General features: G+C 50.7%; 1 protein-coding gene across 1 annotated transcript; it reads right to left on the reverse strand.

Moving 5' to 3' along the window:
* Window positions 1-1,111: 1,111 nt before the first annotated feature.
* On the reverse strand, window positions 1,112-16,144 carry LOC128063165 (carcinoembryonic antigen-related cell adhesion molecule 4-like). The gene is made up of 9 exons (XM_052655779.1): window positions 16,081-16,144; window positions 14,830-15,189; window positions 13,362-13,640; window positions 12,205-12,483; window positions 3,651-3,762; window positions 2,430-2,458; window positions 2,079-2,110; window positions 1,422-1,463; window positions 1,112-1,177 (listed from the first exon to the last, which is right to left on the reverse strand). The coding sequence occupies exons 1-9, from the start codon at window positions 16,142-16,144 to the stop codon at window positions 1,112-1,114; spliced, it is 1,263 nt and encodes a 420-aa protein (XP_052511739.1).
* Window positions 16,145-24,111: the final 7,967 nt, after the last annotated feature.

Here is a 24,111-nt window from a genome sequence, read left to right on the forward strand (position 1 = left end):
AGCAGGAAGTGGACAGAGGTCACGGGGAGTTCCTGGGAGGACCTTGCTCAGAGCATGGCTTCTGAGTCCCTTTTACTTTGCTGACTCTGATTGCTCCTCTGTCCCCTGAGAGGGAACGGTGTCCTCAGGGCCTAGGCCCTTAGGGAAACAATGGAAACCCATGGAGAGAAGGCATTCTGGATCCTAGATCTGGGGACAGACAAAAGTTCCTGTGCCATCGCTGACTCAGTGGACATTAGTTGAAGCAAACTCCAGGGGATAGTGAAGGACAGGGAAGCCTGGCGTGCTGTAGTCCATGGGGTCCCAAATACTCAGACACAACTTAGCAACTGAACAACAAAAATTCATTTGAGGCAGCACCAGTTGTGGCCAGCAGGGCCTGGACAGGAGGGCCAGAGGGCTCAGGACACCAAGAGGCTGCAAAGGGGCCTCACCCATAACAGCTGTCTCACCCACGACTCGTCCTTCCTGACTCGAGTTCTAGTGGGTCTCAGATGGTCCCATATTCTGTGCTCCAGAGACCCCATGCCAGGTGAGCAGGCACTGGGAGGTGCCTGGGACCCCAGGACAGTGTGAGGACTGCCGAGTGCCCACGTGGCTGCGAAGGGTCTGGTGACCCTCCTTTCCTGTTAGCATGCCCCCTCCCTCCATTCTCACAATCTTCCCCATCCTTTCCCCCAGGAAATAAATGGGGAGGTCAGGTAACTAGAGCTAATGCGTTCCCTGAGGAACCATGGAGAGACCGGAGCAGAGATTCAGGTGAATTTCTTGCTGGACAGGACACAAGGGCAGTACATTTTCCAGCCAGAAGGAAAGTGCTCTTTATTCAGATCTCTCTGGTGGTCCGCAGTGGGTCACGGGCCCAGTCACTTGCCCTGTTGAAACCTCCCCCAACTTTGGTCATCGCAGCCCAAGTTCTGGTCCACCCCGCCTTCAGGGCAGCCCGTCAGGGTCTCCAGAAATCCACCCTGAGCCTGGGCCCAGGTTCCCGAATAGCCTCAGGTCTCAGAGCTGGTTCTCTGCCTCAAGCTCTTCCTCTTGACCTCACTCGGGTCGTGGGTCTCAGGTAAGCTCTTTCCCACAGTCTGTTAAGGAGATGTGTCTGGAGGAACTAAGGACCCACATCTGCTTTGTGGCTGATATGACAGTAAACGTCTGTGTCGGGGCATAGTAATTCCTGCAAAAGAAAACCGACGCCTCCAAGCTCATGTAACCTTCTCAGATGGCTTCCCAGGGACTTCCCAGCCCCGGGTCACCCAGGGTCTGTTTGTGTCAGAGGTTATAAGTCCAGACCCACCTCCCCTTTATCTGCTTTCCATCTTTCTACTATTTCTTGGACCTTCAAACACAGCCAGGTGTGTAGGGGGGAATTCCTCTGCTCCTTGGGCTTATGGGACCAGAACCTGGATCCCCACACTCACCTGGTAGATGGGAGCTGGTGGCCTCACATCACGTAGGGAGGCCTGGGCATGGAGGAAGCAGGCATCAGAGGAGAGAGAAGGAGAGTCATTTCTCCTGAGCAGCCATCTCCAAGCCTGCCGCCCCACCCCAATCCTGTCTGGGCTCTGTTTCCCACCCTGGTTAGCCTGGCTCCCCTGGCTGATGATCCAGTGCCCACTCTCCTCCTGGCTCGACTCCAAGATTCTCCTGAGGTCAAGTCAGGGGACCAGGGCAGGCTCTGGATAAGGTGGTGGGTGGTCACGTCCCTGAAGTGCATCCAGCTCCCAGCTTGGTGTGGCTTGCTATATCCTAACTACTCTTACGAGCTTCCCTGGTGGCTCAGAAGGCAAAGAATCTGCCTGCAATGTGGGAGACCCAGGCGCGATCCCTGGGGCAGGGAGATCCCCTGGAGAAGGCAATGGGAACCCATTCCAGAATTCTTGCCTGGAGAAATCCAAGGCCAGAGGAGCCTGGCAGTCTACAGTCCATGGGGTCACAAAGGCTGGACATGACTGAGCGACTTTCAACTACCCTCGAGTGAAAGGGGTCTGCACAGTGCGTCAGGGTTGGACAGTCCCCCTGCCCTGAGCCTGTGATCAGGGACGCGGGGAGAAGAGACAAGGAAGGGATGTACTCACCTGGGAGACAGAGCTGCCAGAGGGACCACGTCCTGGGAGGAGACAGGAGTTAGCAACGAGCATGTGAGGAAGCTTAGCCCATTCTCTCAGGAGAGGCTGAGAGTCTACCTTCTGGAGAACCATGGGAGAACAAGCCCCACCAAGGGAGAGACACTCTGGTAATTTCAGGCCCCAGTGAGGGCGAAGGAGCCTCCTAGGATTATAAGCCACAGGACACGCAGACTAGCCAGTCAGGGTACCCTGTGCTGAAGCCCCAGAGTACGAGCCAGAGACCCTGGGGGAGCCAGGCAGGAACAAACAGGGCAGGGCCTGCCCGGGGCGCCCGCTCTGCTTGGCTGAACAGACACTCACCTGAGGTGGAGGCTGGGGGCCAGTTTCCTCTGTTGTGCAGGCAGCTGGGGTTAGGGAAGAAAAAAAAAACAGGCGTATTTGTGAGGAACGTAAAGGGAGGTCAAGGCTTTGGTGTCAGAACACGGGACAGGAGGATCCCCATGTCCAAGCAGGGGCTGGACACCTCCTTTCTCCACCAAGGCTTCTTAGAGGGGAGGGCCCAGCAAGGACGCTGAGGAAAGTCCTTAAGAAGCCGTATCTGCCCTGAGTCCGGAGGGGCAGGACCATAGACTAATAGGGTTCAGAAGGAAGTGGCCACCAAAGGGACCAGGGCTCTGCGAAAGGCATCCATCCATCCAGAGCTCTGTCTGAGTGGATGCACCAGGCTTATGGAGAGAGCAGGGCCAGTGTGTGGGAAGGAAAGAGAAGCCAGCGACTCTGGGGTCTCACTGAGGGCAGTGTCGCTGCTGTGGCCCCTGCCCTCACCCGGGAGCTGCTGAAATGTGACAGTGGCCTTGTCCTCTGTCTCCATCACCTGGACCTGAAGTGTAAAGACATCCCACCACCTGCTGATCTGGCACGATGTTCTGTCTCATGCAGCAGGGGTGTCGTTTACGCATCTGCTAGCTGGGGGCATTTGATCGCACCTGGCCTGTCCAGACTTCCACTCTCTGGCCAAGCGTGACCATGATGAGGATGCCCCTCAGGCCCTGGCCCCGTGACTGCCCCTCATAGAATAGCTGGATTGAAATATACAGGAAGAGATACCTTTTTCTGAGTACTTACTAACTGTCAGCGTACATATAGGGAACTAGGACATGGAGGGGTCTTAATTGTGTTAACTGATAGATGAGGCTTCCCTGGTGTCTCAGAGGTAAAGAATCCACTTGCCAATGCAGGAGACATGGGTTCGATCCCTGGGTCAGGAAGATCCCCTGGGGAAGCAAATGGCAACCCACTCCAGTATTCCTACCTGGAAATTCCATGGACACAGGAGTCCATGGAGTGGCAAAAGAGATAGACACAACTTCGCGACTAATTAACAAAATAAATGAGGACGGTGTTAAGGAAGCTCCCACAGGTCAATACCATGTGAGGCAGGAACTGAAGAACGAGAGAGAATATCTGTGGGGAAGTGGGGAGGTCCTGGAGATCCAGGCCGGAAACTGGAGGATGGGGTGTCCTTCCTCTAGGACTAGGGTCAACCTGGGGCAGGAGCAGCATCTGGGAATGCCACTGTACCTGTGAAGGAAAATGAAACGCCCCAGGACAGCCAGCAGCGTCAGCACAAGCAGGACCCCAATCACAATGCCAGTTATGGCCCCCACACCGAGGGCTTGGCTGTTTTCTTGCCCTGAAAGCAGAAGAGAAGGAGAGAGGGCAGATGGGGTCCGAGTTCCCTGGAGGGAACACCAAGAGGAGTCTTCCGGGAGACGGCCTGGTTAGGAGGAAGGAAATGATCTGAGGCCTGTGTGGTGGTCTGTTTTGTCATCACGGTGTCCTCCTGACTCTCCCACCGCACATGGTTGCATTGGTTTCCTCTTTATCAGATTTGAAACCCTGGGTTTGCTCTAACTCCCCATTCTCTCACTGTAGCCAGTTCCATGTCCTGTTCGTTTTCCTCTGTGGAGGGACCCAGAGAAGGATTTTAATCTCATCAACCTCCTGGTGAACAGCCTCTGAACAGCCCTAACATCCAGCTGTTCTTCTCCAGGTTTAAGATGAGGAAACTGAGGCACAAGATCCAGTGTGTTGCCCACAGTCAAACAACTCTCACAAATAATAACCAAACTACAACGAGATGAGCTAAGTTTTGCATAATTAATTATAGACACATTGTTCTACAGGCTCTGAAAGGAGACCACATCCTCATCATTTGCTTTCATTACACACCCACTTCCTGTGAAATCACAAGGGAAGGTGTAGAGGTGTTGAGGGTCACTTAGAGTGCTCAGCTGGGGAGCTGGGGTCTCATCTGCAGACTCTGACGGTGGGGAGACTCTATACTGATGGGATCCTGCATCCTCTATCCTGACATTGTTGATTGTGTGGGGTAGCATTGCCTTCTCAGGGAGCCGTAAACTCTGCTCATCAATTCACTGACCATTGCATGCATGTCCCCATGTCACCCGATCTGTTTGCCCCTGACTGGAATGCTCATGGGCTTTCTCAGAGGTAGGGACTGACTACCAAAGAGCATGACCTTTGCCTGTGGTTCAGATCTCTTGGACTGATGCCTCTGTCCATGGAATTCTCCAGGTAAGAATACTGGAGTGGGTTACCATTTCCTCCTCCAGGGAATCTTCCCCACCCAGGGATCAAACCTGCATCTCTTAGTCTCAGGGACAGGCACTGGCAGGCAGGTTCTTTGGTTGTTTACTACTAGCCCCACCTGTGAAGCCCCTAGAGAGGGAAGAGGGGACATCAAACTTGAGGACAAGTCCAGTTCCTTGGCTGATCCCATCTGAGAGCTCCGTGGGATGAGCCTTCCTTCTCAGGGTCCAAAACTAGCCTCCTCTCTGTTCTGGTTTTCTACTCCTAATGTGCTTGTGAGAGATTGACTCAGCTAGCTATATAATCAAGGTCCATGTCTAAAGTACTGGAGTCCTCAGTGTGAGGGGATGGCTGTCTCCATATTGGGCAGGTCTAAGGAGAACCTGTTTCTCAAGAAAGATGTTTTCTTCCTCGTTGTTAAATTATTTAAACAGGGTTGTAGAAAATTTAGAGCTGAAGTATAAGAAGTGAAAACAATAACTTGGAAGGGTGATTCCTCAGCACATTTGAGCAGGTAGAAGAAAGAATCCATGAACGTGTAGGAAAAAAAACAAAAGAAATTATTCAGACTGGGGATTAGAAAGGAAAAAAAAAAAACGAGGACTGGTGACTCCAGGCAAAGTATTATGCAGAATTCCATCAAGTGGACAAACGTGCAGAATGGCAGATTTTGAAGTAGACAGAGGAAAGCACTGAAAAAAATGGTTAAAATTAATGGCTTAAAACTTTCCAAGCTAGATGAGAGATTACCTATCAAGGGTGGTTTAGGAACTCCACAAAAGGATCTTTCACGATACAGATGTTGTGACACAATTTAGTCAAATTGCTGAAATACTGAGGGAAAGAGGAAGTGATTAAAGCTGCAAGAGAGAAGTGGCTTATCAAGCACAATGGATCTTCAACAAGGTGAAAAGCAAATTTCACATCAGAGACCAGGGGGCCAGAAGATATTGGGATGACTGAATTAAGTCCTACATGGAAGATTTCAACCAGGAAAGCAATGTACAGAAAAAGTCATCTTCAGTGAAGCTCAAATTAGGACTTTCCTAGATAAACAATAGTCAAGGGAGTTTATTGCTTGGAGACGTGCCTCATATGAAACGTAAAGGGAATCCTTAAGATGACTGTTCAAACACTGGACAGTAACTCAAAGCCACAGGAATGTATAAAGAACAGTGGTCAGGAGAAGACCAAGGTGGGGGACGTGGAGTACGTCTCTCTCCACAGATGCATCAGGAACACACCTTCAGAGACAGAAGTGCATGCAGAACACCAGCTGAGAGTGGAGAGGAGGACTTGACCAGCAGAGAAGAATATACAGATCCACGCAGAACACGGATGCGGACAGTGAAACAGCTGATCGGTGGCAGCTCCAACCAAAAGACAACTGGCTGAATGGATACAAACACAAGACCCATATATACGCGGTCCACCAGAAACCCACTTCAGACCTAAAGACACAGGCAGACTGAAAGTGAGAGGATGGAAAAATACATCCCAGTGAGAGCTTTACTTCCTTTCCCATCTGGATTCCTTTTATTTCTTTCTCTTCTGTGATTGCTGTAGCTAGGACTTCTAGATCGATGCTGAATAATAGTGGTGGAAGTGGACACCCTTGTCTTGGTTCTGATCTTAGGGGGAATGCTTTCACATTTTCACCATTGAGAATAATGTTTTCTGTAGGCTTCTCATATATGGCCTTTTCTGTGTTGAGGTAGGTTCCTTCTATGCCCATTTTCTGAAGAGTTGTCATCATAAATGGGTGCTGAATTTTGCCAAAGGCTTCTTCTGCATCTATTGAGATGATCACATGGTTTTTATCTTTCAATTTGTTAATATGATATATCACATGATTGCTTAGCGTATATTGAAGAATCCCTGCATCACTGGAATAAACCCAACCTGATCATGGTTTATGAACTTCTTGATGTGTTGCTGAACTCTGTTTGCTAAAATCTTGTTGAGGATTTCTGCGTCACTGTCCATCAGTGATATTGGCCCATAGTGTTCTTTTTTAGTGTAGTCTTTGTCTGGTTTTGGTATCAGAGTAATGGTGGCCTCATAGAATGAGTTTGGAAGTCTTCCTTCCTCTGCAGTTTTTTGAAAGCGTTTTAGAAGGATAGGCATTAGCTCTTCTCTAAATGTTTGATAGAATCCTCCTGTGAAGCCATTTGGTCCTGGACTTTTCTTATTTGGGAGATTTTTGATCACAGCTTCAATTTCAGTGCTTGTAATGAGGTTGTTTGTGATTTCTATTTCTTCCTGGTTGGGTCAGGAAGACTGAACCAGTCTTCCTGGTTCAGTCCAAGACTGGACTTTTCTAAGAATCTGTCCATTTCTTCCAGGTTATCCATTTTATTGCCATATAGTTTTCATAATAGTCTCTTATAATTCAAAACCAGTTCTCAGAGGGAAGTTTATAACAGTACAATCCTACCTCAGGAAACAAGAAAAACATTGAATAGACTACCTCACTTTACACCTGAAACAACTGGAAAAAGAAGAACAAAAAACCCCCAAAATTAGTAGAAGGAAATAAATCAACAAGATTAGAGCAGAAATAAATGAAAAAGAAATGAAAGAAACAACAGTAAAGAAGAATAAAACTAAAAGGTCGTTCTTTGAGAAAATAAACAAAATTGATAAACCTTTAGCCAGACTCATCAAGAAAAAAAGAGAGAAGAATCAAATCAACAAAATTAGAAATGAAAAAGGAGAGGTTAAAACAGACTTTACAGATGGGAAAAGAAGAAGTAAAGCTCTCACTGTTTTCAGATGACAGAATAATGTACATAGCAAACCCTAAAGACACTATCAGAAAATTACTAGAGTTAATCAGTGAATTTAGCAAAGTTGCAAATAAAAAATCAGTACACAGAAACCACTGCTGCTGCTGCTGCTGCTAAGTCGCGTCAGTTGTGTCCATCTCTGTGTGACCCCATAGACGGCAGCCCACCAGGCTCCGGCGTCCCTGGGATTCTCCAGGCAAGAACACTGGAGTGGATTGCCATTTCCTTTTCCAATGCATGAAAGTGAAAAGTGAAAGAGAGGTCACTGAGCCATGTCCAACTCTCAGCGACCCCATGGACTGCAGCCTACCAGGCTCCTCCATCCATGGGATTTTCCAGGCAGGAGTACTGGAGTGGGGTGCCATTGCCTTCTCCCAGAAACCACTTGCATTTCTATAAACTAACATTGAAAAATCAGAAAGAGAAATTAAGGAATCAATCCCATTTATCTTAGCAACAAAAAGAATTAAATATCTAGGAATAAACTTACCTAAAGAGACAAAAGAACTGTACACAGAGAAGTATAAGACACTAATGAAAGAAATCAAAGATGACAGAAACAGATGGAGAGATACTCCATGTTCCTGGGTAGGAAGAACCAATATTGTGAAAATGATGATACTACCAAGTGCAATCTACAGATTCCATGTGATCCCTATCTAACTACCAATGACATTTTCCACAGAACTAGAACAAAAAATTTCATAATTCATATGAAAACACAAAAGACCCCGAATAGCCAAAGCAGTTTTGAAAAGGAAGAATGGAGCAGGAGGAATCAACCTTCCTGAATTCAGATTATACTACAAAGCTACAGTCATCAAGACAGCATGGTAGTGGCACAAAAAAACATAATTTTTTGTGTGCCAGGACCATACATAGAAAGAAATAGGCCAATGAAACAAGACAGAAAGCCCCTAATAAACCCAGGCACCTATGTGTACCCTTTTTCTTTTACAAAGAAGACAAGAATATAGAATGGGGCAAAGACAGCCTCTGCAATAAATGGTGCTGGAAAAACTGGACAGCTACAGGTAAAAGAATGAAATTAGAAGAATTCCTAACACCACACACAAAGACATACTCAAAATGGATTAAAGAATTTAATATAAGACCAGAAACTATAAAACTATTAGAGGAAAACATAGGCAGAACACTCGATGACATAAACCAAAGCAAGATCCTCTATGACCCACCTCCTAGAGTCATGGAAATCAAAACAAAAATAAACAAGTGGGACCTGATTAAACTTAAAAGCTTTTGAACAGCAATGGAAACTACAAGCAAGGTGAGAATACAACTCTCAGAATGGGAGAAAATAATAGCAAATTAAATAACTGACAAAGGGTTAAGTTCCAAAATATACAAGCAGCTCATACAACTCAATACCAGAAAAAAAAAAAACCAACCCAATCAGAAAGTGGGAAAAAGAACTAAACAGACACTTCTCCAAAGAAGACATCAGTCAGTCAGTTCAGTTGTTCAGTCATGTCCGACTCTTTGGGACCCCATGAATTGCAGCATGCCAGGCCTCCCGGTCCATCACCAACTCCTGGAGTTCACTCAGACTCATGTCCATTGAGTCAGTGGTGCCATCCAGCCATCTCATCCTCTGTCGTCCATTCTCCTCCTGCCCCCAAATCCCTCCCAGCATCAGAGTCTTTTCCAATGAGTCAACTCTTCGCATGAGGTGGCCAAAGTACTGGAGTTTCAGCTTTAGCATCATTCCTTCTAATGAACACCCAGGACTGATCTCCTTCAGAATGGACTGGCTGGATCTCCTTGGAGTCCAAGGGACTCTCAAGAGTCTTCTGCAACACCACAGTTCAAAAGCATCAATTCTTCAGTGCTTAGCTTTCTTCACAGTCCAACTCTCACATCCATACAGGACCACAGGAAAAACCATAGCCTTGACTAGACAGACCTTTGTTGGCAAAGTAATATCTCTGCTTTTGAATATGCTGTCTAGGTTGCATAGAGATAGCTAACAAACACATGAAAAGAAGCTCAACATGGCTCAGTCTTAAAGGAATGCAAATCAAAACTAAATGAGATATCACTTCACACCAGTCAGAATGGCCATCATGAAAAAGTCGACAAACAATAAATGTTGGAGACGGTGTGGAGAAAAGGGAATGCTCTTGTACTGTTGGTGGGAATGTAAATTGATACAGCCACTATGGAAGATAGAATGGAGACTCCTTAAAAAACTAGGAATAAAACCACCATATGACCCAATAATCCCACAGCTGGGCACATATCCCAAGGAAACCAAAACTGAAAAAGACACCTGTAACCCATTGTTCACTGCAGCACTATTTACAAGAGCTAGAACACGGAAGCACCCTAGGTGTCCATCGAGTGATCAATGGATAAAGAAATTGTGGTGCACAGACACAATGGAATATACTCAGCCACAAAAAGGAACGCCTTTGAGTCAGTTCTAATGAGGTGGATGAACCTAGAACCTATTATACAGAGTGATGTAACCCAGAAAAAGAAAGATAAGTACCGTATTCTAACGCATATATACGGAATCTAGAAACATGGTCCTGAAGAATTTACTCACAGGGCAGCAATGGAGAAACAGACACAGAGAATCGACTTATGGACACGGGGAGAGGGGAGGAGAGGGTGAGACGCATGGAAAGAGTAACACGGAAACTTACATTACCGTATGCAAAACAGATAGCCAACGGGAATTTGCTGTATGGCTCAGGAAACTCAGACAGCAGCTGTGTGTCAGCCTAGAGGGGATGGGGAGGGAGGTTCCAAAGGGAGGGGTAAATGTACGCCTATTGCTGATTCATGTTGAGGTTTGACGGAAACAACAGAATTCTGTAAAGCGATTACCCTTCAATAAAAAATTAATTAAAGAAAAAAGAACAGTGCTAAGAGTGATCCAAGGTAGCTATCTCATTTAAGCCAATATTTTTGTCTTTCTTGCAATTGCTTGCTTTTCTTTCTCATTTCAAAGATATTTCATGGAACAATATTTATAAATCTATATAATGGACACATTGTATAAGGATGGCTGAAATTTATGACAATAGGTGTATAAAATCGGGGGGATGGAGATGTATAGGAGCACCTCGTTTGTCTTATGCATCATAGAATCTAGTTGATATTTCAACTAGATAGATACATGTTTAAGATATTAATTGTCATCTTCAAGTTAGCCCCTAAGAAAAGAACTGAAATATATGTGGAAAGGGAAATATAGTCTCAAAAGGACAACTAAGAAAGGAAATGACTTAACTACCAAAGAGGAAGAAATAGAGGAATTCATAGGACAAATACCAAGTAGCAAGATGGCAGAAGCTCTTTCCTATCGGGAAGTATCTGCCTCATAGATAGCCTCAACCTTCAACTTAAAGGCAGAAGTTGACAGAATGGATTAAAATTATGACCCATCTCTATACTCTCTTCAAGGGACTCACTTTAGATACAAAGACATAGAAGGTTGAAGTCAGGTCGGAAAAAGATATTCTATGCAAATAGTAATAAAAAGAGAATTGTGGTGGCTGTATGAGTGTCTGATACAATAATCTCTAAATCAAAAAAGCCTAAAGAGACAAAGTAAGACGTTACATATCAAGAAAAGTTTCATTCACCAAGGAAATCGAACAATCATAAGCATCATGCACCTAACACCACCAGATTTGTGAATCAAAATGGACAGTCGAGGGGAGAAACAGCTCAGTCACAACAGCGACACGACAACACCCCACTTTCAGTGACGGATGCGGCAGTCAGAGGGAATTTCAGTGAGAAACTAGAGGCCGTGAGAGCACTGCAAACCAGAGACCTAACCGGCCAACAGACAACACACAGTCGTAGGCGTTTATGTTGCACAAATTACAGTCCTCAAGGCCCCCATCTCTCACCACACACGACCACCGCCCATCCTGGGGAGAAATGGCGTCACTTCCACTGTAGAGACGACAGCGCAACTAAGAAAGACAGGGGGAGGGACGTGGAGTCGAGTGTGCTGGCAAGCCCGCAGTCACAGCAGGGCCAGCTAGCATGCGGACACTTCCTGCTTGAACACTTCTGCTGTGATCCCACCTTCACTGGGGCACGTATTCACACAGCTCTATAGGGTGCATACCACACCCCACGGTACACACAAGGAAAAGGAGGTTTAGCCTTTGTGATTCACCGGGGCTTCCCAGCAGGCACTAGTGGTAACGATCCCACCTGCCAATCAGGAGACATAGGACACAGGGACCCAGTCCCGGGCGGGGAAGATCCCCTGGAGGAGGTCATGGCAACCTCTGCAGTGGAAGGTGCAGTCTTCACCGCTGGGCTGCCCAGGAAGTCCCAGCGACTGATTTTAGTGCTGCTTCCAGCGGTCTTGGCAACGAGGCTTCACAGCAGAGGGCCAGGAGAAATCAGGGGGTGAGGAGGGGAGAGACAGCACACGTTCCAATGGCTTGAAGTGAAGGAAATGAGATGACAGGCTAATTGTTGGTGGAATTAATAAAGAAAGGTTATCCAGGTTAAAATGGGCTTCCCTGGTGGCCTATACGGGAAGAGCGCCTGCAGTGCAGTAGACTCGGGTTTGATCCTTGGGTCAGGATGATCCCCTGGAGTAGCGAATGGCACCCACTCCAGGGCTCTTGCCTGGGAAATCCCATGGACAGAGTAGCCTAGGGAGCTCAAGTCTGTGGTGTCACAAAGAGTCGGACACCACTGAACGACTAAGACAGGAGGCGATGATGGCCACTCACAGGTCACACACAGCCTGAGGGGGTCGCTTCTGCTGGAGTTGCCCCTGTTGAAGGCCTCACACTGATAATCCCCGGCGTCCTCTCTGCTGATGGGGTCTATGGTGAGGGCGCTATTGTCTAAGGACAGTGTCATCCTCTCTGCGAGGAGGAGACTCTGACCTTTGAAGAACCAGCGTATGGAGACCCCAGTCTCATCTGCGAGGCAGGTCAGGATCACGGGGCCCTCGTGTTCTGTGACTGTGGCGTTGCTGGCTTGGAGGGAGGGCTGTGCCACCGGGGGTGTGTAGAGAGAGAGGGGTGACTGCTGAGAGTGGGTCGGGGGCCTGGGCCATGCTCCCTCCGCAGTCTCGGGGCCCAGTGACCTCTGTAAAGGTGACTGTGAGGAAGGCCCTGGGTCTTTGTTCAGGTGACAACGGGAAAGAGACGAACGCACATCTCCTCTGACCCCCAGATCACGCCAGGGGGACCCTTGCCTGGTTGCTGGGACAACACTCTAGTACTGGACAGCTCTGTGCTATCAGCCCTGGGAACCTTGGTTTTCTGACTGTGGTGCTATCCAGGCCAGACAGGGAGTGCAGGACCTGAGAGTGCATGTTGTGATTGGGGATAGAGAGCCTGGGCGCATTGCCGGGGCCTCACACTGACAAGCCGGGAGCGCTGTGTGGCTGGGTGAGAGGCTGTGTGGCAGGAGAGCTTGAGGTTCCCCCTCTGGATGGTCAGAGGAGTCTGAGGGGAAGTGGTGGGGTGTCCGGACCATTTGGAGCGAAGAGCAGAAAGGCACACAGGGTGCAATCAGAGGGAAGGGAGGTTCCTCGTCTGTACTGGGCCCCTGGGTCCTTCTGAGCTGTTCACACGCTTGTCTGAAAAATTTGCAATCATTAGCTTCATGCTCACTCACTGTGAGTCTGACATTAATTCGTTTCTCCCATCACATTCTGGTGATCCTCAGCCACCAACACAGAGCAGCCCATCCCCTCCCTGGCTTCATTCAAGGTGGACCTGCCTGGACTTGCCTGGGACAGGAAGTCACGTCCAGTCTGGGTGTCCAGGGGTGATGGCCCCTGTACTCAGACCTGAGAGGGATGGGTGTCAATTGACCTCTGGCAACGTGCATTTGGGTGGGTAGCTCAGGTCACCTAGGAACAGAGGTTACTCACAGAGGACATCCAGGGTGAATGGGTCACTGCGGCTGACACTCACTGGGTTCCGGGCTTCACACACATAGGGTCCTGTGTCATTCCTTGTCACGGTGACTACTGTGAGAGTCCTCTTGTCCTCGGACAGTTCCAGCCTGGTGCCCTTTGGGAGGCTCTGATTGTTGATCCACCACATGTAGGAGGTGTTCTGAGTCTCAAATCCACATGTTAACACCACAGTGTCCTCGTGCTCCCTGGGGTTGGAGTTGTTGCTGGTGATGACGGGTGTGGGTAGCACCGCTGTGCAGATAACAGAGAGAACATTGCCCTGAGCCTCCCTGGTGGCTCAGACAGTAAAGAATCTGCCTGCCAGTGCAGGAGCCCTGGGCTCAATCCCTGGGTTGGGAAGATCCCCTGGAGATGGGAATTGCTACCCAGTCAGCATTCTTGCCTGGAGAGTTCCAAGGACAGCGGAACTTGCTGGGCTATAGCACACGGGGTAGCAAAGAGTGGGACGTGATTGAGCGACTAACAGTTTCCCTTTCTTTATACCTTAGCCTCCTGTAGAAACACCTTTAACAAAACTGGCATCATTTGCCTCTCAGCCAGACAGAGTCTTTACAGAATAAGGCATGCTTGTGTATGGCAAGATGAATCCATGGGGACCTGAGCTCAGAGTGTGAGGCCACCTGCTCTATGTCTGGGAGAAGCACAGGCTTCCTCGGGGGTCGACTGTGCAGCAGCGTTCAGTGTTGGACAGACCTGGGTGGGATTCAGAGACCACCTGGCATCTATCCTGGTTTCATCAACCAGCCTCGGGAGAGAGCTCCCTGGGTGGCACCCTGGGGTCGAGGAGCTGCCAGGAGTGTCTTCCTTCCTCCATTCTTCTCTGGGGGTGCTGAGATTTCTCTGGAGTGTCCAAGTCCCCCAGGACATTTGGTTGATTCCTGGGGACCATGTACTTGTGTGCTCTCCATGCCGAGTCTCAGGAGTAGGACCAGGCTGTGCCCCTGTGCGGATATGAGCCTAGGGATTTTCACAGGCTTCCCGGTGTCGTTGGAGGCAGGAGGCCTGGGACAGGGTCTGGGAGGGGCTTCCTGGGGCTGAACTTCTCTGTGAGGATCCCTGGGGCCCTCAGGCCAGGGTCTTCCCTGAGTCCTGCAGGGTCTTCCTCAGGGTCACGGGGCGGGGCCCAGGGGGCTGGACTGAGAGTGCTGTCCCTCTGCTGAGTCCCTCCATCAGCCCATCCTTCTCTCTGCACAGTGTCTGCAAGGCCTGGCTTCCTGGAAGCATTTCTGACCGTTTGGAGTTTGTCTCCACAGTGTGTTCTGCACTGAATGTTCAAACCCCGACCCGGGACATAATGCAGAGGGGCACAGGGGCAACTTCCGGGGCTGTCAGTCCTGCGAGTGTGAACAGAATTCAGCCGCCACCCTCCACCCCCGCCCCTGCCTGCCCAACACCCCAAGGTCAGACAGGAAGCACTCACGGTGCACATGGAGGTGTTCAGTCTGTCTTTCTGTCTGTAAATCCTTCTTTGTAACGAGCAGGGTGTAGGATCCTGTGTCTTTCTGGGTGACGTTCTGGATCAGCCGGGTTCCGTTGGGATAAAGTGTCTCCCGTCCGCTGTATACAGACCCATTGGTAGTTGCATTATTATCTACCCTATATGATGCAATTAGCTGGGTGTTGTCTACCCTTTCTCCTCTGTGCCAAGCATAGCCTAGAGGATTCTCTGACACGTTGTGGGCAAGTAGAAGAACATCTGACCCTTCTGCAGCAAGAGGGGGCGCCGTTTCAATAGTGAGCTGGGCAGTGGTGGGTGGGGTCCAGAAATTTAAGAGTGAGACTAGGAGGGAAGAGAGAGAAATCAGTTAATATTGTGACCTGTGTGGGGATGGGAAAATGGTGCCCTGGGTCTTGAGCTGGTCTCTTCATCCCTCAGCCTTAGTGTGGGTGTGTGTGCATGTGTGTGTGTGTGTGGTTTTAGGTCAGCAGCATGACCCCCGGTCACTTCAGCCCCTCTGGGCTCGTTTTTACCTCTGCTTCCCCAGCTGTCCCCTGGCTCACTCCCTCGCTGCCCTCACACGCCTGCTCACACTCAGGGCCTCTTGGGAGATGCCCCCGAAACGACCAGCTGCTGTAAAGACCCTCCGTGCTCACTGCTGACCCTTCCCCGCTCGGGTTCCTGCGTGACGCCTGGAGCACCCGCCAGCACACTCTCCATCTCTCTGCTTGTGTGTCTTCCTCCCCACAGAGCGCGGGCTCCGTGAGGGCAGGGGCGTGTCTGATCCTGCTTGAAACCCAGGGCCTGGACCAGGCTCCAGACATTAGTACCTGGGGATGAAGGAAGGAGAGTTCCCAGGAATTCCACAGCCTGGTGTTTATTTGTCAGTTTCTAAGGGTGCCGGGTAAGGACAGTGTTTACTGTCCTGGTTCTGTCTTTTTCTGTAGTGACACCCAGATAGAAATTGTTATTATCATCATTAGTCTTCAACAGTTACTGCTCAGTGAAGAATTACACATAAAACCTACAGCTGTTGAGTCCTCCCGCCCCTCGCCAGCTCTAGCTCATGCAGAGTCCCCTGTGGCTGAGCCCCTCCCTCCCCGGTCCACTCCGCTCGGCCCTCAGTCTGAACAGAAGCCCCCTGTCCCCTCTCAGAGCCCCGTTTCCCCCAGGGACCAGCCAGTCTCTCGTTCTCCAGTCTCTGCCCCCTCCCTGAAAACCGTCCCCTCTCACCTGCCAGCAGGAGCCTGCTCCAGGGGACATGCCGCCTGCTTGCAGGGCCTGACGGGGGCTCCATGGTGCCTGCGGTCTGCTGTGTCCCTCTCTCTGTGAGAACTTCCTCTCCAGAAAGGCTCACAAGCCCTGCAGTCCTTGAGTGAGCTCTGATGTCTTTCCCTCTCTGTGCTGGGCTTCCTCCGGGGGCAGGAGCATTTCCCTGGATTACGTGACCCGGGGGCGGGGTCTCTGGCCAGGCCCCTCCCCCTCCTCTCCTCCTTCCCTCCCTAGTGGCCCCCCTCCCCCTTCCCCCTCTGTCTGTATTTCTATTCCCTGAACTCTGCTGAGTCCTCTGCCTTCTAGAGCAGTGATTCTCCACCTACACACACACACACACACACACACACACACCACTACACACACCTACACACAACACCCCCCGACACACCCCTACTCACACATACCTACATCTCAGCTACACACAGACACCTAGATACACACACATCTATACACGCACACATGCACACACACACCCTTGTCTGGAAAAGCACAATCTTTGGGTGTCCGGGTCCGGGGTCCCCGCTGGTCTGGATCAGATGCACACTCAGCCTCCCCGACAGCCCTCCCTCATCCCCTCTGGGTTTTCCCTTCAGAGGAGGAGCCTGCGGGTGGGGGGTGCATTAGGAACGCTTGTCACAGGGACGTCCTCCCCACGGTGTGTGGGAATCACCTGTGGAGCTTCATGAAGACTGCGAACCCCCAGGTGACAGCTTAGAAATGCTGTTTCAGCAGCCGCCAGGTCACACGCTTGCCCAGCCTGGCTGACCCCAGAACAGCGGTTAGGCCGCCCCACCCACCCCTGTGTTGGCTTCTGCTGTGTTTTGGTCTGGGGTCTCTCGGCACAGTCACAGATCCAGGGGTTTCCAAATTTTGGTGGTAATTGTTCCTGTGACACAGAAACCCAGCTGGATGCCCAGGTCTTCCTGTTGTTCTCAAATATCTGAGAAGATTGCAGATATTGGACCCGCCTGAAGGTCACACTGACTCTGCAGGAGAGAAAGGGGTCACGTGAGTGATGACTGGAGAGGTGACCTGGTCTCTACCTTAGCTTGTCACCAGCCTGGCGTCTGTTCTCAGGGACTGCTGCTGTTGCTGCTGCTAAGGCACTTCAGTCGTGTCTGACTCTGTGCGACCCCATAGACAGCAGCCCAGCAGGATCCTCCCTCCCTGGGACTCTCCAGGCAAGAGTACTGGAGTGGGTTGCCATTTCCTTCTCCAGTGCATGTGTGCTAATTCTCTTCAGTTGAGTCCGACTCTGTGCGACCCTATGGGCAGAAGCCCACCAGGCTCCTCCGTCCACAGGATTCTCCAGGCAAGAACTGAAATGGGTTGCCATTGCCTTCTCCAGGAACAGAGACTCAGAACTGGGTGTCAGGAGGAGCTGCAGTTGGCAGGTGAGAAGGCAAAGGTTTCCTGTGTGTCCTGGGAAGAGAGGAACCTGGTGCTGAGGGTGGGCTGACTCTGGGTTCCCTGGTTGTTGGGTCAAGTTCTGGGAGACTCTCCCTCTGTGTGTCTGTTGCCTGAGCCTTGGTTCAGAAACTGTCCAGGTGCTCCTTGCCATTACAGGGCCTCTTCTGTGACCCTGGCTGATCTTTCTGTGGTCACTGTGATCTTTCCCATGGGTGGTTGCAGGCAGGGATGGGAGCTGGCATGGGTGCCCATAGGCCCCTAGAAGGTTGGGCAGGGTAGTGTGAGCACCCAGGAGGGGCTCTGAGGGTCTATTAGAGGAGGGGTCCCCTGGGGTCTAACGCCTAATGACCTGAGGTGAAGCTGATGTAATAATAACAGGTATAAGTGCACAGTAATTGTAATGCACTTGAATTATCCCAAAATCATCTCCACCACTCCGCAATTGTCTTCCATGGAGCCGGTCCCTGGTGCCCTTAAGGTTGGAGAGCGCTGTTTAGAAGGAGGGATGGAAATCAGGCTCCTTCTCTACTTCCTTAGGCAAACAAAGTTCACCTGTTAAGTTCCTGTTAATTTTCTGTTTGGCCCAATGTTGCCCCCTGGAGGACATGAGCAGACTTGGGGACAATGTAATGGGCTGCACAGGGGTGCAAAGACCAAAGGGTGTGAGCTGGCTGTGCGCCCTGGGCAGAGGTGGGCGCTGACCTCTAGACTAGAGGCTATCAGCTGGAGTTCAGGTCATTGTGGGTCCCCAGGCTTCCCGACCTCATCCCAGTGCAGGGTGCGCCCAGGGAGACAATGGGCATTGTTCAGTGGCAGGAGAACCATCCATCCATGTGGACGTGTGCTCAGGAGGAGCTCTCAGGAAAGGAAGGGCCGGCGGGGGGTCTCTGGGGCTTTGGGGAGAGGGTGGCGGCCTGTGGGCTGGACCCCAGAAGGCCCTGTCCTTCTCCGCCTCACGGCACTGGGCCTGCACCCTAGTTCTCTGTGTCCCCATCAGTGGTCTGCTCTCAGCCTCCCCACAGTGCCAGGACCTGGGGCAGCTCCACCTGGAGACTCTGTAAGGGGAGGGGAGACCCCCATGGGACCCCAGTCCCCCTGAGATGGAGCAGCTGCAGAAGCTGGTTCCTCTGTTCTGGAAGTTCCGCACGTTTCCCAGGACGCCTTACGGGGAGGGGCTGAGATGTCTCCAGGGACCAGACCCAGGTGTCCCCACAGATCAGGGACCTTGGGATGAGGAACTGCTCCCCAATTCCTGAGTTCAGCTGGGGCTCCCCCCTCCCCTGTGGCGACTCCCTTGGGATGGAGGATCGGGAGTCTGAGCCAGATCAGCTCTCTGAGAGCAGGGGAAGGACTCAAGCTGCCAGCCCAGGCCCTCCAGGGAGACTAGAAGATTCTCCTGAGAGGAGACAGGAGGCGGAGTGATTATCTGGGAATGAGCAGAGGTCTGACTCGTCACAGTTAAGAGGCCCCTGTCCTCACTCCTGACTCCAGGAGGAATAACGTCCCACCCTGGAGCAGCTGTGGGCTCTTGCAGGTCACCCCCTGGTCTGAAGCCAGGGCCCCTGTGTCCACAAGGAATATTCTCTGACCCCTTGGTGTCACACTGGGTGGGGGTTGGGGGTGGCTTCTGTTATGTAGATTACCTTATCTATTTCAGTTCAGTTTAGTTCAGTTGCTCAGTCGTGTCTGACTCTGCAACCCCATGAACCACAGCACGCCAGGTCTCCCTGTCCATCACCAACTCCCTGAGTTTACCCAAATGTCCATTGAGTCGGTGATGCTATCCAATCATTTCATCCTCTGTTGTCCCCTTCTCCTCCTGCCCTCAATCTTTCCCAGCATTAGGGTCTTTTCAAATGAGTCAGCTCTTTGCATCAGATGGCCAAAGTACTGGAGTTTCAGCTTCAACATCATTCCTTCCAATGAACACCCAGGACTGATGTCCTTTAGGATGGACTGGTTGGATCTCCTTGCAGTCCAAGGGACTCTCAAGAGTCTTCTCCAACACCACAGTTCAAAAGCATCAATTCTTCTGTGCTCAGCTTTCTTCACAGTCCAACTCTCACATCCATACATGACTACTGGAAAAACCATAGCCTTGACTAGACAGACCTTTGTTGACAAAATAATGTCTGTATTGTTTAACATACTGTCTCAGTTAGTCATAACTTTCCTTCCAAGGAGTAAGTGTCTTTTAATTTCATGGCTGCAATAAATCATCTGCAGTGATTTTGGAGCCCCCCAAATAAAGAGCATTTATTGAGCATGTGTGACCTGTCAGCCCTGGGTTGTGTCCTGGTCTCCAGAGAATAGGATATACTTGGACTCTGGGCTCACACACCTGACCTTGTGACAGGGAGATAGACACCCAGAGAAAATTCTGAAAATAAGGAGCTAGTTATGATGGAGGGATGGACTGAAGGGAAAGCGTCTGGTGCATCCGGAGTCTGTCACGGAATCTCAGCTGGACTGGGTGTCATGGAAGGCACCCCTGAGAAAGTGATCTTTTGACTGAGACGTGAAGGGTGAGCAGACCCTCAGCAGAGAGGGACAGGGGGCTCAGAGGGCAGAGCTACCTGAGGGGAGTCTGGCCTTCAGGTGGGCCTGGCTGGGAGGAGCGGCTGACAGAGTCCAGTGTGGGGAACTGGGAGAGTGGGGAGGACTGTGGACGGAGTCGGTTGGTGAGGGTCAGAGGCTGCTGGGTGGTGGGAGCTGCTCAGTGGGAAGGAGGTGGGCAGCCCTGTGGAGGCTCCAGACTGTGGAGGAGCTCTGCCGCCCTCTGGTGGCCATGGAGGGGAGTGTCGAAGGGAAAGTACTCCAGGAGGTTTTCTCCTAAGACAACTCAAGCATCTATCAAGAGTTTACATATCATTTAAGGAATCCCAGGGACAGAGGATGCTGGCAGGTACAGACATGAGGTCGCAAAGGATCGTATACGACCTAGCAACTAACCCTTTAACACTGCATATTATTCATGCTGAATCATGTCCCACTCTGAATTTCCAATGCCTCTCATCCAAGATCTCCTCTTATATACCCCGCTCCAAGATTTCATCCCGCTGAGATTTGTGTTGACACCAGGCCTGTTTCTCTCTGTCGAAGAAGATCCAGACGCAACATTCTGAGTCCTTGGGCAGGACTGGAGCATCTGTGAGTAGGAGGAGGGTGAGGAAACTTCCGCGTGTCCTGCCTGTGCCGGAGGGTCCATGTGGACACGAAAAGGCTGCATTTCCTTTCCTCCCGTGCCCCCTTAGTGCCTTCCGCGTGGAGCAGGGCCAGGTGGAATCAGAAGACCAGGGTGGCGCAGTGATTCTGAACCTCGTCTTCCTGCCTTCTCTGTCTCTGTCCGCATCAGGGGACCTGGCCTTCATGGAGGGAAGGAAGGTGGGGCGGCTCCATAGGCCCCTGATCAGAGATTCTTTCAGCAAAAGGGTCAAGCCCACTACCTCTGCACTCAGTGTCCCTGACATCCTGTGTGACTGTAGGAACGGAATTATTAGGACCTATTGGCCTCTTTTGTATTCTAATTCATTAGATTGCTTTTACTTCTTTTTACCTTTTGATATTTGAAGTGTGAAAGGTGAATTTCCATCTTCCTTAAGCCTGAGCAGGGTTGGTGCCAGGGCGGTTCAGTTGTTTTAAAGGTTACTTTTTATACTAGCTTCAGTTTCACAGCGAAGTGAGGGAAGGTATGGAGTTTTCCTAGATACCTACCGCCCACAAGTGTAGGGCCTCCTCAGTATTCAACATTTCACCCCTAAGGTGTACATTTTATCAGCTGATGAACCCACGTGAATACATGAACATGACCCAGCTTCCATAGCTTTCCTTGGGGCTCACACTTGGGGCCGTACCTTGCATGGGTTTGAGCAAGTGATCTTCAGCAACATGGGCTTTCCCGGTGGTGGTGTGGTAAAGATCCTCCTGCCCATTCAGGAGACCCAGGTGTGATTTCTGGCTCAGGAAGATCTCCTGGAGAAGAAATGGCAACCCACTCCAGTGTTCTTGCCTGGGAAATCCCATGGATAGAGGAGCCTGGCGGGCTCCAGTCCAGGGGGTCACAAGAGAGTTTCACATGACTTAGCAACTAGAACAACCACAATGTCAGTAACAGTCCTGCTGCACAAGTCACACCAGCAGGGCTAGTGAGCCCAGAGCAGGTGGTTATGAGTCTGTAGGGCTGGTGAGCACAGAGCAGGTGGTTGTGAGTCTGCAGGGCTGGTGAGCACAGAGCAGGTGGTTGTGAGTCTGCAGGGCTAGTGAGCACAGAGTCGATGGTTGTGTGTCTGTAAATTCAAAAAGGATGACATACATCTCTTGTTTATTTACCCATGCTCAAATGTGGAAACCTCGTGTGTGGGGTGGCCATGATGATGCAGTGTCTCCCTACAAGTTAAGCATTGTTTAGAGGACTTTCCTGGTGGCTCAGTGGATAGGAATCCACCTGCCAAAGTGCGGGACATGGGTTTCATCCTTGGTCAGGAGGATTTCACATGCTTCTGAGCAACTAAGGCTGTGCGTCAGAACTGCTGAGTCTGTGCTCTAGAGCCCACGAGCTGCAACGACTGAAGTGTGCTTGCCAAGAGTCCACGCTCGGGAGGAGAGAAGCCTCCGCAATGAGAAGCCGGTGCATTGCAGCGAAGAGTAGCCCCTGCTCACCGCACTAGAGGAAACTGGTGGAAAACAATGAAGACCCAGTGCAGCCAGAAATAAAAAAAGAAATAAAAATGTTTCCTAAGAGTAGTTCAGAATTACATGTCATTCCCGAAGTTGTCAGGTCTTCTTTTCATGTCCCTGTTTCTCAAACTTCCAGAACACCATCGAAACACTGATTTTCCACAGGCTGAGGACCTGCTCTGCCACTGGGGTGACTTCACTGCAAATTTGTTTTCAGTCTGGAACAGCCACTAGCGAGCATCCCGCCTTTCACACTGACCATCTGCTCTGCAGTGAACATCCTCACCACAAATCTCGGCCCCCGTGGAGTATGATCCAGGGGCTCATTCATTCGACACACAGGTATGCAGCTCCCTGCACCAGGCCTGAAGCTGGCCAGTGGACTCAGCAGAAGCAGGACAGGTGAATCCTTCCATGTCCAAGCTCCCAGCTCAGGGATCCTCTTAGAACTGGAGTCCTGGTCAACTTGTGTGCACACTCAATGCCACTGTATCCACTAAGCTGCGTTTGCCTGGGGAGTATAGGAAAATGTTCACTTCCAACATCCTCACCCTTTCCGGAAAAATCCTGTGAGGAGACAGCACCTGTGTCCATACGTCCATCTCTCTGCCCACACCCCATCCCTCCTTTGTCCCATACCCTTCTATCCATCTTTTCACAAAGTCCTGTGGCTGGGCCTCTGTGGTTGGCCAGATGCCAGGACCCCTGAGATACCCTCGGTAGCTCCCTCTACTGCTCCATTTAGACACCGTGGTCCCACAGGTGGTGCACCTGAGCCCGGGTGATTCCTGCAGAGTCTGTCCCCATGGAAGATAAGCGAGGCGCCTGGGACCCAGGTGACTATTATACTGGGTATCTTGAGCGTTTTGCATTTCTGTTAGGGATGCTGGATGGGTTAGACCTGAGCCCTTGGGAAGTATAGTGCTGGCTTTGGGTGTTAGAGTTACCCCTGTCAATGGTACATTTATGGAAAACAGGAAGTATGGGGTGACTGTGGAGCCCTAGTTCCTTCTCTTCCCTGGGGTTCACAGGCAGACAGATGAGCCATCAGGTGACAGATTGTACCCTGGAGACTGGACTTCAGGTCCCACTTGTCCTTCAGCAGGACCCTTGCTCTGTTGGAAGCATGGAGAGATGGCAAAAGCTCTCACACCAGGCTTGAGGCTCAGACTGGAGGAGCTGGGAGGGTAGCCCAGGCGTTCTGCTCAGCCTTGCTCTGTGGGGGAGGCGGGATCATTTGGAGAATGAGGGAACAAGAGGCTGTGCTCAGGGGGCCTCCAGGCTAGGTGATGGCTGTCTCCAAGGTCAGGTACCGAGGGTCAGGACTTAACCATGAAACGTTCCCTCCAAGTGGTAGACAAGCCAGTTGCCTGACACTCAGTGGCGGGGAGATACTCTGAGAGGATAAAGTTAGTTCTCAGCCTCCTTGAGGACCCCCTCCGGGTGCAGGATCATTCACCCGGGAGTTATCATGGGTGTAGCTACAACTAATACACAGACAGGAGAAAGTGCTCCCGATTCATAAACTAAAGCAAGTGGGTTATCCCTGGGCACATTCTACCATGTTCATCTTTGTCATAGAATAGAAATGGGCAGGATATCCAGCCGTCCCTTCCCATTGAGCCCTTCTTGCTGCAGCCCAGGGGCTGAGCACAGCAGAGACACTGTCCATGGTGCTGATGAACACAAGTCACCTGGAGACTTGGGAGCTGTGGTCTTCGAGTCACATCTGCTTTCTCTTCATTCTGAAAAATTGGGCATTGCTAGAAAAGAAGAGGCTTCTGTGGTGGCTCAGACAGTAAAGAACCTTCCTGCAATGCGGGAGACCTGGGTTTGATGAGCCTACAGGGACGGCAATGGCTACCCACTCCAGTATTCTTGCCTGGAGAATCCCATGGCAGA

Source organism: Budorcas taxicolor, chromosome 18, assembly GCF_023091745.1.
Source record: "Budorcas taxicolor isolate Tak-1 chromosome 18, Takin1.1, whole genome shotgun sequence".
In the NCBI taxonomy this organism is placed as follows: domain Eukaryota; kingdom Metazoa; phylum Chordata; class Mammalia; order Artiodactyla; family Bovidae; genus Budorcas; species Budorcas taxicolor.